The sequence below is a fragment of the Mytilus edulis genome, chromosome 11 (genome assembly GCF_963676685.1).
Source record: "Mytilus edulis chromosome 11, xbMytEdul2.2, whole genome shotgun sequence".
Classification (NCBI taxonomy): Eukaryota; Metazoa; Mollusca; class Bivalvia; order Mytilida; family Mytilidae; genus Mytilus; species Mytilus edulis.
The window spans coordinates 38,585,016-38,599,889 of record NC_092354.1 but is presented as its reverse complement, the minus strand read 5'-3'; the positions used below and the strand labels follow the sequence as shown (position 1 = coordinate 38,599,889).

Below are 14,874 nucleotides of genomic sequence, written 5' to 3'. Positions count from 1 at the left end.
TTTTCTTCGAAAGATAAAATTTATTTCGTTTAATTATTTGTACGCAGTCGTCAGTTCTAATGTAGTTCAACAGTCTTTCATATAATGCCACAGAGGTCTTAGATGGAGCAGGTTTGTTAAACAGGATCATTAAATATTCACCTGTTTGAGGCTAACACGAAATACGTTCTCAACATCAAACCAACCCCAGCTACTTTCCAAATTTTCTATAATCTTGTTCCATGTCTTTGTATGTTGATTTTCTTTTTCGCTTTTTCCCATGTCGTCTTTGTCTGATGAGATCTCGTTTTCATCTGATGATATATCGTCTGACGAATTGTCGTCTTCGTCTGATGAGGAGTCGTTATTGTCGACAATATCCCACTGACTAGTTAGAATCAGAACTTGTCTCGGATCAAAACAAGGCATTTTCTCTCTATTGTCAATAATTGATTTCAAAATCTTTGAAAACTGAACGGTAAAAGAACATGATAAAGAAATGTCAGCAATTTGGAAAATAATTGTATGTATTTTTTGTCATCGTAAATCTGTATTTGCCGTTGGACGTTAGGCAATCAACAATCAATCAATCAATCATCGTAAACCGGAATTTTTCAAATATGTCTTATGATTTTATGAGGGTTTGCAATCATCAACATTAAATGTGAGTGCAACACTCTGTATATTCAAGTTCAAACCAGGAGCATGTTGTTCAATGAAGATAGTTCGCTGCTTAATATCATAATTGTGTTGTAAAGCGTTGAAAAAAGGTTCCTACCCCCCTGGAGTCTGGATGAAACCTGTCTAGATGTACGGGATTTGTTTGCTCTTTTGAAGACCCATTTATGGCTTCAGGCTGTTTTAGCTCTTTAGTCGGATTATTGAAATTTTGACACATTCCCCGTTTTCATTCTCAATTTTAATTATCTTAATATATTATAATATAAACTTTGCACCTGTCCTAAGTCAGGAATCTGATGTACAGTAGTTGTCGTTTGTTTATGCAATATATACGTGTTTCTCGTTTCTCGTTTTGTTTATATAGATTAGATCGATGGTTTTACACTAGTAATGTTGGGGCCCTTTATAGCTTGTTGTTCGGTGTGAGCCAAGGCTCCTTGTTGAAGGCCGTACTTTAACCTATAATGGTTTACTTTTTATATTGTTATTTGGAAGGAGAGTTGTCTCATTGGCACTCACACCACATCTTCCTATATCTATTTGAGTGTTAGGATTTGAGATATTTTAACAAAGATCATGTAGTCTCAGTTAAGAGCTTCCAATGCAAGAAATGTTTAGTACTCTTTTCATTTTATAAATGATACATATGAAATGTGTTACCCTATTTTCGTGGATACCACCTGCATTTCTAGCATTGACTACAAACACAAATGAGACTGCATGCGGCAGAAAATCTAGTAATATTTTGTCCAGCCTTTCGTTCTCTCCTATTCCAGGTGTGTCCACAATGATAACGTTTCCCTAAAAAATGAACATACATTAATGTAAATACAACCCTGAAATAATTTTAAAATGTATATAGTTCAAACCATAGAAATGACGAAATTGATATAATTTGCCTGACCAAACTGAATAAATGAAATAAATTGGATTATAAATATACGTTCGATTCTTCAATTGAGTCGATTGAACCTGACATTTTCAAACTGGAAAAAAACAATAGCATATATTCATTATTTCAAAATAGGCAAAATACAAAAAAAGAAACCATAATGCATTGTGAACAAGAAGGTGGAAAATGATTTACAGATATACATGTGAATTTTATGTTTCGCAACGAATAACTTAACATTTCGTCTGACAGTAAACGGTTGTTTCTGATGCAATGAACATGTTAGTTTTTCATGATTTAATTCTCGAGACATACTCTTGAAAGCTCCGATCAGTCACAATATTTTTCAAAACTTGCAGTACAAAAATGAGAAAACTCATACCGTTTTGGCGGCTATAAAAGACATGAATAAAACATGAAACAATTCATCAGAAGGGCGATTTCTATCCTCCATCCTTAACAACAACAACAAAAAAACAAAGAGACCTGAGCAGTAACTGTCATCAGTTCAAGGCTGCGTCGGATAGAAATCGACCTTATCCAAGTACACGTATACATGTATATTTACAATATGTTTGAATGATAAGGGAATATTCAAATACGGAAAAGGATGAATTTTTGTCTGCTTTGTAAGGTTCTAATACCAATTTAATTTTCAAATAGTTACAGACTTTGCATAGATATTTTTAACCCAAAATAAGTTAACAGATGTTGTGTTATTTGTATGAGATCGATTCCGATCCGATGCAGCTCATAAATGAGTTACATCCAGTGGATTTTTGAATAGTATACGTGGTATATCTTACCTTCAAAATAGGCACTGGTAAGTTAACATCAACATAGTATATGTCCTGTTTATCGTTTGGGTTTTTGTTGATATCAGTTAGTTTTCTGATGATTGATTTGATTTTGTTAACATCTTTTACTTCTTCCTGTTTCTTCAGAATATCATCTTTTGTATAACATTTTATTTCCATCTTTTCCGAATTTCGAATTCTGGTGATTTTACCAGTTGTAGCACAATTACCTGTTGTACAAACTTTATTTCCAACAAGTTGATTTATAAGAGTTGATTTTCCAGCACTTGTTTCTCCTTAAAAAGAAACTGTTTATAAAACATCGACACAAATATTTTATTTAATGGCGGTAGAAACAAGTATTCAGATTGAAATGATGTTACATGTTTTATTTCAGTAATGTACAGGGTTTGCTTGTAATAAAGTTTGCAAGAGTTAAAATAAGTTGCATGCGCACATCTACGGGCGAACTCTCATTTTGACGTCGGTTTTAAACAAATGACGCATTTATTTTTTTTAAGTTACTTTAGATTCTAAACGCATGATATTTTTTTATATGATACAAAATTTAACTCAGATTGTCTTTTAAATTTATGTGTATGCTACTTTTGGTTTTAGTGCCCAGCGGATAAAAGCCAAAACACAAAAGATATATAAAATAAAAACATTGCATTTAGAATTTCTGACGTATAGCTTTATTAGAGGCACTGAATTAAAGTGCTCAAACGGATTTTTTCTTTCAGAAATGAATAACACTGTACATTGATGGCATTCGGATATTTTTTACTCTTTGGTCGGGTTGTTATCTCTTTTACATATTCCCATTTTAATTCTCAATTTTACAGATTTTTTCGGAAATGAATACGAGTGCAAACGAATTTTTTGACAAATCATAACTAATGTCTTCGATATTGGTCAATATCCCTAATGTACTTAAAACTAAAGTACTTCGAAATAGAATTATAACACTTGCCGGACATTATGTTATCTTTAGTAATGAACTGAACGTAACCATTTATCTTTATTTCATTTTGAAAATTAAAATGCTGTTTCATAAAGATATAAATATGTCAATTTTTTTAAAAGCATAAGTTTCCATATAATTTGACTGTTTGAAAGTATGATGAAATGACGACAACGGATGTTTTTGTCGTTGCTAACATAGCCCTTCGCTTTAAGCTAATTACAAAATGTGTTAGAAGATCTCAAAAGTTTTGCTGACAAACCTGTCACGACTATCCCACAATCATTTCTCAGTAAATCACGTTTCGATGTTAAGAATACATCCATGTATTTTGGACAAGTTTCAGATAATTCATCTTTTAATTCATCATCATAATCTGGAGAATTCAACATATCTTCCACTGACTCAAACATTATTCGCAGATGCTCAATTTGCTCATCAGGAGAAGCTTTCTCTGTTGAATGCCTAAAATAGTATGTTAATGTGACACTTCATTTTGTCAGTGATTGTCTCATAGAGAAGATATCTTTAGCACATTAAATATTACATTATATAATTACTTGTTTTAATTATTTAACCAGATTTAAACAAACAATAAACACTATGAAGTTTTAGTGTGTACTTAAGCTTCAAACAAAAAACAAAATACAATTAAAAAGTTACGTGTCATGATCAAAAGAATAATTAAAAGGTTCTGCATATAACGAGTATCTAGATAGAGATTTAGTATTTGTATTTAATGTTAATGTTTTATATAAATCATTTACTTTGGTGGAAGCCATACATCTGTAGAATCGTCTTTCAATTTTTTTGAATCTACAAAGGAACAGAAACATCACAACTTCTACATCTATGAAAAATGCGCCATTCTAAATTTAGATGTAAACAAATGATAAAATGTATTCCATATAATTTGTAATTGTAGACACAAGATGTAACAGTTTCCTAATGCTGAAAGTTAGCTGTGGACAAATTATGAATCTCATACACTATTGTGCATGTACTTATCTATATTTTCGTTTTGACATCAGTTCCTTAAATTTCCGATAAAGATATCTATTGATAGCTTCCCAATTTTGAACTTGTCATTTTTATGTCACAATATTCAAGCAGATCCTGCATATGAAGTATATGTATAGCTGCCATCTGGAATTATAGTCTAGAGCATGCGTTTATTAACACGATTTTCTTGATAGAGTTTGCATCTTGTAGGGGAGCTATTATATTAGGGATTCCAAGTGCTGAATATTAGGTCATCCCTTTACAATTTCCGCTATCACGAGTCTGTTGACTATTAAAGAATATAGGTTAAACCTGAGATCACCCCTAGTTTTTCGTGTGGTTCGTGTTGCTTATTCTTAAGTGTTCTATGTTGTGTCATGTGTACTATTGTCTGTCTGTTTGTCTTTTTCATTTGTAACCATTGTATTGTCAGTTTATTTTCGATTTATGAGTTTGACTGTCCCTCTGGTATCTTTCGTCCCTCTTTTTAAACAAAATAAAAAATGAAAAATAATGTGTTCCAAATGTTACCGCAATTAAATGCTTTTTTCCAGGTATTTGATGTCATTGAATTATATTTATAACCGTGGTAACCGCATTTTTGTAACATGAGTAACATTTTTGTAATATTAAATCTCCAAGCTTCAAGACTACCATTTAAAAGGCATAAACATGATTACACACTATGTGTTAATAGTTTGTACATTGTTTTCTTTATTGAATAACTTAGTTGCATTCCGAATGGATTTCAAATCAACAGTTATCTTACCTGATCCCCATTGCTTCGATGCAGACATTTTGATGTTAGTATCATCAAGGTCAGTGCTACAATGTAATCCATAAATATAAGGAATTCATGAAGCACCAATGCATTTTATATAAGGCAAAATGACAGCTTCCTATATCTCTAAGTCATATGAGGTTTTACTTAATTGTATTTAGTTGGTGCCGGTTAAATATGTTTCCATTTGACTGTTGAAATGTTCTTCTTGAAATGTTGTCTCTTGAAGTAAGTTAACTATTACCATGAATACTTTTATAAATAGAAATAAACCATAATGTTTAGATATAGTAAGATATACTTAAAAAAATATATTCGTATGATCAAGTGGCATGTTGATAATGATATTCGTCGTAATTTGTTTTTAAGTTCCCATATCATTACAACTAAGGTAGTATTTTTTCGAAATATTAGAAAAAAGTCAAACTTTAGGAAATATATTCATTTTGTTAAAAAAAAAAGCAGTGATGTGTCAGGTTAGTTGTGTCACTGAATATTGGCTTGGAAATCGAAATACCGTAGAGATTGTCATTTTTGCGAGGTATAAATTTTCGCGGATAGAACAAAATCGCCAAAATATATTTAAAAAGTGCATATGCGAAGGTATAATAAAGTTTTAAATCCGCAAAATATTCTTCAGCAGTTCTACAGTGTATCCCATATTTAACATATTTCACAATGTTGATATAAGTTTCAAATGAAAACACTCTATTATTTGACGTGAAACTGTACTTATATATGTATCCCGTCATACTCTGAACCACACCATAATTTTATTCATTATTATTACGTTTACAGTTAATTCTGTTTTTTGTTATATCTACTTTACGTGACTTTGCATTTATGTATGCCGTCATACGACAAAATTATTTTTATGTCTACCTGTGCGAATTTCAAACGCACAATTTTACAACAGTAATGAAAACCTTCTATCCTTTACGGGTAGTCTTTATATAGATAAATTAAGTCGTATAAGAAAGGCAAAATGAGAATGTAAAATTTGATGTATGCCTTTTTGTGCTTCTTTCTTTTTTATTTTTTTTTGTTTTTATAGTGATATTAAGATGATAACACAATATTGACTGTTGTACCCCTATTTTTGACATTTTTACTCTTTGAGTATGTTTGTTTTGTTCGTGCATCGTTGACAATGTAATTCAGCATTTTCTACATTAGCAAATGCCTGTACCAAGTTTGGACGTTTGTTTTTTCCATTTGATTTTTGATTTTCCTTTTGAATTTTCCTCGGAGTTCAGTATTTTTGTGTTTTCACTTTTTAGAATAAATATTTTTTTGTATGCATATACACCATTGTTCAACAATTTTTAAAAATGATAACCTTCTTAACTGAAAACAAAAAATAATTAGATATTGCGTTTAACAATATCCCGAAGTATATTGTTTTGTAAAATGAAAATGAAGCACATTCGTGTGTGGAGGATAAAGATAATTTATGTCATAAAGATTGAGACATCTTATGATTAAAATAAACTATTCCCTGGCACAATAGATGACAATCTACGACATGAACAAAGACAGTCGAGTAATTGTTGAGTATATGTTTTCTCACAAGGACAATCATTTATGGTATGTTTTTAAAAAACTGTTTAACAGATGACAATATACATACATTTGACTTGAAATAAATAATCCGCTATATATATATATAATAAAAAAAAAACACAAAACTACACTTTTTTCTATTACGATATTGCTAGGTGCATATCGTAAGATCGCGTCTTTTTGCACTATATGTGATGTTGCTCTATAAAATCTACTCCGAGGTACAATAAAATCTATGTAAAAGGTGTGCACCTGCTTTTTACATATGCAGCCTTATGAGAGTAGTTACAATTTCGCGCTTTAATGTTTTATACATAAACTGGATGGAGAGTTGTCTCGTTGGCACTCATACCTAATCTTCCTTTATCTAATAAATGAAACGTTGTGACGGTTCTTTATAATATACCCTCCTTTAATCATGAATATTGGCAGACTAAATGTTCCTGTCTTCACACGGGTCGACTCACATCACAGAACCTCCCATTTTTAAATTGATTACGACTCTTCGTATTGAATTTACGTTAAAAGTTTTGCAGTAATAAATGATCAGTTAAGGCTATTCAACAATCTTATATACTTACAGAAATGGAATGCAAATTAACGCTTAAAAGTTCTAAAGTGGCCAAATTTGAAAATCCGTTAAAGATTAAAATTTCGTAATACATTTAAAATAAAATGTCTTCTCATTCTGAATATTCTAAAATGAACTGTAATGCAAAATGTAAAAGCTACTCAACAAAAATATGTATCAGTTACAAAGCTATCAAACATATTTGAATTGAAATAAAGAGCAGATAAAAATTAAGACAGACCTTAATGTTTCAGGAAACACACAATTATGAAGCTAATCACAATCAATACATACATTGCAGTGATTATCCTAAATATAAGCTAACATTAATATTGTCCGAATTTCATAAGTTGTATATTAAAGTCCAGTTTACAATAGATAATTTGAAGATTAGATGAACAAAAATATAAACACAGTCATACTGGAACATATGTCATTATCAGTGGGATATAATGTACAAATATGAAAATAGATATTTTTAAAGTGTCTATTTTTAAAGAAAACAAACCTGCATTCAAAACATATTTCGCCTTTTTTCACCACCTTTCATCAGTTCAGCTGTTTGGGCATTAACATATTGCCATTCCATTTCACTGTATTGTACATACAATTTTTCTTTGCATAGTAAAAACGTTAGATCATAAAAAAACTGTTAATAAATCTTGTTTAATCCATGAGCAAATAATATAATTTAATTCATTTAAACTAAAATATAAAACTGTATTTTTATACAAAATTAAACATGCGAAGGGGGAGATCTCAAGCACTGTAGTCCCAATGGATTTGGAGTTATGCTATGTATAGCTATAATGAATATGCGGTCCAATGGTTCACATCACGCAAACTTTGCTTTTACAATTTTACATGTAAAATGTGGTAATGAAAGATGTCAGAATAAGGGTCGTCTATATTGGTACAGATTTGAGCCTTATATAATACTGGGGAAATAACGGAAATTACTATATATGGATTGATGCCAGAAATAAATACTAGTATAAATTGTTCTATTTTATCGGAATAATAATGCTTCAGGGCAAACATGTCGACCTAAATTCTACGGTTTGAATCTCATGCTTTGGTGCCGCAGACATATCGAACTACCGCAAAAGTAGCTCCTACAATTTATAGAAAGAACAGTTCAAAATCTATTCGCATAAAGAAAATAAAAGTTTTGTGTCTTGTTATCTTCGTAAGATTTTCCCCCTAGAAATGTTCAATTAGCTAACTGGCTTTTAAAGATTCAACCAATCAACTTCTTGTTGCATGAGTCTAAGCATATACCCACGTTGAGTCTAAAATTAAAGCATATGTTAGTAAAAAACAAATCATAGGAATTATTTGTTCTTAAGAAATTCAAACAGCATGTTAACATATTTTGGACAAATTTTGATAACTTCTTTTTAATGGCAAACGATACAGTTACAAAGGAGGTAATGACGTTGCTAACGTAAAATGTTATTTTTTGCGACGTCAAACATATCGGGAACAGATGCATTTTTCGACTGATTTTTATTATTCAAACCGATTTAATTTAAAAACGAGTGCATGGACCCATATCTTTTAAAACGGCAATTTGTTTCATTTTGCTAGGGGATTATGTGACCCAAATTTTATAAAACTGTAATAGCGCAATTTTCTTCAATTTGGATAAACATGCAGCAAAAAATGACATTTTTCCTCTATTCATGAACATTTGATAAATATGAGTTCCTTCTGAATAAAAATTGCATAATTTTTAATGATACTTATAAAATACAGAAATTACCGATTATTTAACCAAAAAAAACAATTTGTGTTAATTTTTTAAAACAAAAAAGTTTTGTCTTCCTTTCAAAAAAGAAAATACGGCCACAAATTTGAATTTTGAGCAAACATGCAAAATTTCGACCTCATTTTACTCATAAAGTAGCACATGACGGTATATTTTTTATTACATATTTGTTCTAAAGAGGCACTAGCTGTCAAATTCATGGTTATCGATTTGACTAAAATTCTCATATTTGATTTATAACAATGTAAAACATTTATCCACACTATCAAAAGTCTAAAATAAAAAGTTTACAGAGCATTGGGTAGATGAAATATAGGTTCGTTACGTGTGTATTTTAGTCATGACGCCATCTAATTAACTATCGATTTGACCTCAGATGACCATATAAGCGATGTAAACATAAATAAAGATATGAATAGATTAAACCAACACGTGCAATTGGAATATTTTATATATTAAGAATAGATGTTTCTAATTGCTTTTAACCGTATAAGAATGATTGTATGTGCATCGAATTAGTAATCAAATTAATTACCGTAGTTTCACTTTCACTGTTGACATTCTTTTTCTTTAAATAACCAGTACACGTACAATGCATGCGTTTTCAATCTCCAGCTACAATGTAGGGGTTAAATTGAGTTCACATGAAGACGGATTTAAAGAGTTCGACTCATTCACTTGCGAGTGAAAACCTAATTATCAATGTTTCTTAGCGTAATTTGACAAAAATGAACCTTTTTGGCTGCAGAAAGTAAAATCACAAAAATACTGAACTCAGAGGAAAATCAATCGGAAAGTCAATAATCACATGGCCAAATCAAATAACAAAACGCATCAAAAACGAACGGACAAGAACTGTCATATTCCTGACTTGGTACAGGCTTTTTCAAATGTAGAAAATGGTGGATTAAACCTGGTTCTATAGCGCTAACCCTCTCACTTAAATAACATGGCCAAATCAAATAACAAAACGCATCAAAAACGAACGGACAAGAACTGTCATATTCCTGACTTGGTACAGGCTTTTTCAAATGTAGAAAATGGTGGATTAAACCTGGTTCTATAGCGCTAACCCTCTCACTTAAATAACAGTTCCATCAAATTCCGTTATATTTACATGATGCGTTAAATAAATAGTCACAATTAATAAAATAGTAAAAATATGGGTACATCAGTCATCATCGTATAACAATTTTAAAAGGAACAATTTAACAGAACACAAAAAACATCTACTATCTACGAACACATAGATTGATTTGAGTGTCTGACGTCCGAAACTTTTATACGTCACATAAATTTGTAGTTCAATGTGCATACAAACAATTTTAAAATTTACATAGACAATGTAAGCATACAGGGTTTAAAAATCAAAAGTATGTAAGAATAAATTACAGAAATAGACCGAGATTTAAATTAGTCCAAAAGTTATAGATAGAAATTATCAGAATCCAAAATTGTAATTTCCCTATTTCCCTTTCATTATTGATTGAACAAAAAAAATAAACTTTAGATTTTTAATATATCTCGTAGCAAGTGTACCTTTAATCAAGTAAAAAATAGCCTGTATGCAAATTTTCATCAACTTGTAAATACAGATTCAAAACTGTATCGTATGCCTTTAAGTGTAAAAATACAAAATATATCATATTGAGATGGTATATAAAAGTAGGCAATATGGTATAATAGTCAATGAGAAAACTATTCATCAGAGACCAAAGGACGATGATGCTTACAAAGAAGTTTGTACTCAATGCCCCTTTTGTTTTGGTATACTGTAAATACGTAGTTCTAATGATGATCGAGATTTTACAGAAGGGCCAGTATAAATGACATTGATATTTTATAAATATAACTTACCAAATGCATTTGTTATTTTCTGTTCTAACCTCGATTTAGGTTCATTCGTATCGGTCAAACTTCGACATAACATGATTTAAAACAAACTTTATCGTTCAACCAGATATGATAAACTGATAAAGTAAAACTGACATTAAGGACATTGTCAGTGCACGTTGTATATTTTGTTCTTGTTAGATCACTTGTTTGTCTCCGTTTGTTTTTATACACCTTGTGGGATTCCAGTTTCGTATATTTACGGAGAGAGCATCAATCTTTGAATTTACTGATTTGTATATCCGTGCCTTAGAAAAAAATTGTGTGTAATTTAAATTGGAGTACCATCAAGGCAGAGGAATAAAATTTACAGATATATATTTTACATGCTTTAAATTAAGAGTTTATGAATTGACATGTTATCATTGGCAGGTCCCGAACCAATTTAAATTGAGTTGTTTTCGTAGTTTTGTGAATTTTAACTGCCCCCTTACCAAATAGTAAAAATTTGTTTCAGTAATCAGCCGTACCGACCTCCAAGAATCACCATATGCTGTCTGCAAACAATGACCCTGCTTAGTACTTCTAAAACTTTCCGATTAGAAACCACAACTGCCTATTTGCAAAGTGAAATAATCCATATCGTGGAACATAAAAACAGTTTCCAAGTGAATAAGACCGTAAACCAAGGGAAAACTACCTTAAGCCAAAAGTATAATCTAATAATGTATAGATTTACACCTACACATTTCCATGTTCAGAGAACTTTAATTAAATGATGATCAAACCAGTAATTTGGCATACAATTTAAAAGTGCTGATCATAGTCAATCAGTGTACTTAGAGTCTTATTAGTGTGATCTACAAAACACTTCAACCTTATATTGGACGAACGTAAGACTAGAAAACATAATGCACTACTAACATCGTTGGCAGGGCATTACTATCAGAAATCAACCTCATCATAGCAATGTATCTATGTCCGTTAGAGAACCGAGCTGCACACTACTTTTTTTCAGTTTCTTTTTATACTTTAATTTTGCTCTGCAATACTTTTTTGTGAATAATTGCTACGGTTGGAGACATTTTTCTACTGAGGTTAGGTATAATAGGGTGCTAACCGTATTCCAGAAAATATTAAGTATTCTTTTTTCATATCTCCAAAAAGTTCGAGAGTCCCAGCAATTGTATATTCAGAATTCCCATTAAAATTGAGACCAAGTCTCTTCATCCGGAAAAGATATCACTTCCCTCTATTCCTGGTTTATTCATATATTCATACATTCAATATTAATCAAAGAATAAATGTAAACAAAAAACCAGCATGGAAATGGTTTTATGATCACAGATTTATCATGGAATGTCGTAATAGTAAAAAATATTTATCAGTTGTAGACAATCGTTATTCGGAATAATAAATTAACAAGTATAAAAAAGTATCCGCAGACTACTGAAAATTAGTTTGTTTTCATTGATTGATTTTAAATAGTAAATAAATATTATTAGCAGCCTGTGACTCATTTCCCATTAAAAAAAAATTCTTGTTAGTAATGAACATTTCAGAATATAATAAACAAGTATTCAACTCGCAATTTCATTCCTATTTTAAAACTTATTTAACCCCAACTTATTAATGTGCCTGTTTAAATTAAGGAACTATGCTGCTGGTTGTCATTTTTTACTTTTTGAAAAAAACAGGGTGTCGATTGAAGTTCTTTGGTAGAAAATATAGATTATCAGTGTTCATATTGGGGCATTTTAGACATGGTTAGTTTGCCTGGTGTTCTGATTCACACGTTGTTGCTTTATACCGATGTTTTATTTGAGTCATTCAACAAAGACATAAAATAAATAAAAACAAACAATAAGCCTGGCAATGGTTTTATTATCACAGATTTACTATGGAATGTCATACTAGGTACAAAATATTTATTGCCCAATTGGTTTGTTATGTGTTCATGCTGAACATAGAGAGATTTATTAATCATATTTCTTTTACTGCAAATATACTAGTCAACAAAAGAAACGATACACGACTTTGAAATAAATTTATCAAAAAGTATTAAATATCAAATAAAATGAAATACACTTTTTTAAAAAGCTTTCATTTGCAATAAAATTGAGAAAGGAATGGTGAATATGTCAAAGCGACAACCACCTGACAATAGAGCAAACAACAGCCGAAGGCAACCAATGGGTCTTCAATGTAGCGAGAATTCCCGCACCCGTAGGTGTCCTTCAGCTGGCCCCTAAAATATGCATAATAGTACAGTGATAATGGACGTCATACTAAACTCCGAATTTTACACAAGAAACTAAAATTTTAAATCATACAAGACTAACAAAGGCCAGAGGTAATGTATACATTTTAACGAATTCTCGTGGGGTCGAACTTTGCTTCACAAATAAACGAAAAAACTGTATGATTTTTAAAAATAAATTGATGGCAAACACTGTCTTTACCTTTACATGAGGGGTTGGCATCATTAGTTGGAACTTCTGTTTTTAAAATTGTCGTTTTATGTAAATTTTATAAAAAAAAAAAAATTCGCGAAAAAACGTCACAAAAGCAAAAAAAAAAACGGATTTACATTTCCATAACGATTAAGTATAACTTCCTTCAATATTGGTCCAATAAACGGAAAACTTTATCTTTAATTTGAAAAAAAGTCTTGTATCGTTTCTTTTGTTGATTAGTATATACATTCTCATTTGTAAAATTATAAAAACAAAACTTGGGCAAATTAATTATTATCATCTATAAAAAAAAATAGTTGATATCAAGCAATATATATTAAAAAATCTTAAAGAAAAACATAATATCTCATTTCGCGAAAAACTCCATTTCATCTATGTCATTTAAAAGCAATTTTAAATAAATTTCTCTAAACACAAAAAAGGTATAATAAGATATAGATTTTTTTATACGTATACCTTGCATATCTTATGTATCTTAATTGCAAATATTATTCGCTTTAATCATTCTTACCGTTTATACAACGCTTTGGTTCACATTTGCTGGTAGAAGAAAAAGCACATCTGTTAGGAAGATAAACATAAATGCTTGCGACATCATGTGACTAACAACCTGACACAATTAAATGATAAGGTATAGGTGAATGCAATAAAATGGATAATGCAAGTTAATTGAAGATCGAGTATTTTTTATAAGAGCCATAATTTTTTTGCAATTTTATAACTTGAACGTTCTGGAAAGTTGCAATATCGACTATTAAAAGACGAGGTCAATCCGCTTTATTCTAATATTTTATGGTCTATGCATAGTTAAATACCACGTCGAAATTAGATTGTTTCATAGTTTTCGTGTCGCTTATTTCCTATTTGATATCATACAATGACGTTACTTCAAGGATACACAGGCGTTTACGAAACACTGTCCCATTCTCTGCGCATCATAGACCCTTGCGACAACGATTTGACTAGTATTGATAGTATACTCTCCATTTTTATTGGTTTTTACAAGTTTTCTAGTCTTCATCCACATCGACATCGTACCCTTCAAATTGCAAAGTATCTTTCCTCGTCCTGAATTCACATTTGGTAATGACACTGGATTCAATCTAAAACACTAGTTTTGATATATCTATTACAGATTTCGGAGAGAGAAAACACACAAGCGTTTGTAAAGAAATCTTGTGTGCAGGGAATTCCCTCTTATTTTGCGTCTTCTGGTGTTTTTTTCGTATTGACATTTATGAAGATCTCGTTTTGATGATTAATTGTCTAAAAATAGAGTCTAATTTATAACAGTAACATTCCGACGAAGTAAGTATGAATCAAATTTGGTCCTTTTTTCATAGAAAACTTTTGAAAAAGTATAGTTTTACTACATTTCTATGTGCCTCTCCTTTGGTATGTTTATAGTTTCATGTTTTTGAAAACATTTCACTCGGTGCAATTCAAACCTCGACGTATTGTTCTAAGGTTGAAACCAATAATATCTTTCAATCATAATTGTAGTATGTTAAGTCCAACAATCAAACAATCCTTGCACTTATTTAGTACAAAGTTTGAGTCCAA

General features: G+C 30.8%; 1 protein-coding gene across 1 annotated transcript; it reads right to left on the bottom strand.

The window, feature by feature from the left end:
- Positions 1–129: 129 nt before the first annotated feature.
- Positions 130–7,143, bottom strand: LOC139494239 (bacterial dynamin-like protein). Its single transcript, XM_071282409.1, has 7 exons — positions 7,127–7,143; positions 5,085–5,140; positions 4,081–4,129; positions 3,576–3,778; positions 2,359–2,645; positions 1,321–1,461; positions 130–450 (listed from the first exon to the last, which is right to left on the bottom strand). Exons 1-7 carry the CDS (start codon positions 7,141–7,143, stop codon positions 130–132), a joined length of 1,074 nt encoding a protein of 357 aa, XP_071138510.1.
- Positions 7,144–14,874: the final 7,731 nt, after the last annotated feature.

Coding starts and splice junctions, on each gene's coding strand:
- LOC139494239 (XM_071282409.1), bottom strand. Junction 4,130..5,084: donor ATCGAAGCAATGGGGATCAG/GTAAGATAACTG, acceptor GTTCCTTTGTAG/ATTCAAAAAAATTGAAAGAC. Junction 2,646..3,575: donor TTGTGGGATAGTCGTGACAG/GTTTGTCAGCAA, acceptor TTTCTTTTTAAG/GAGAAACAAGTGCTGGAAAA.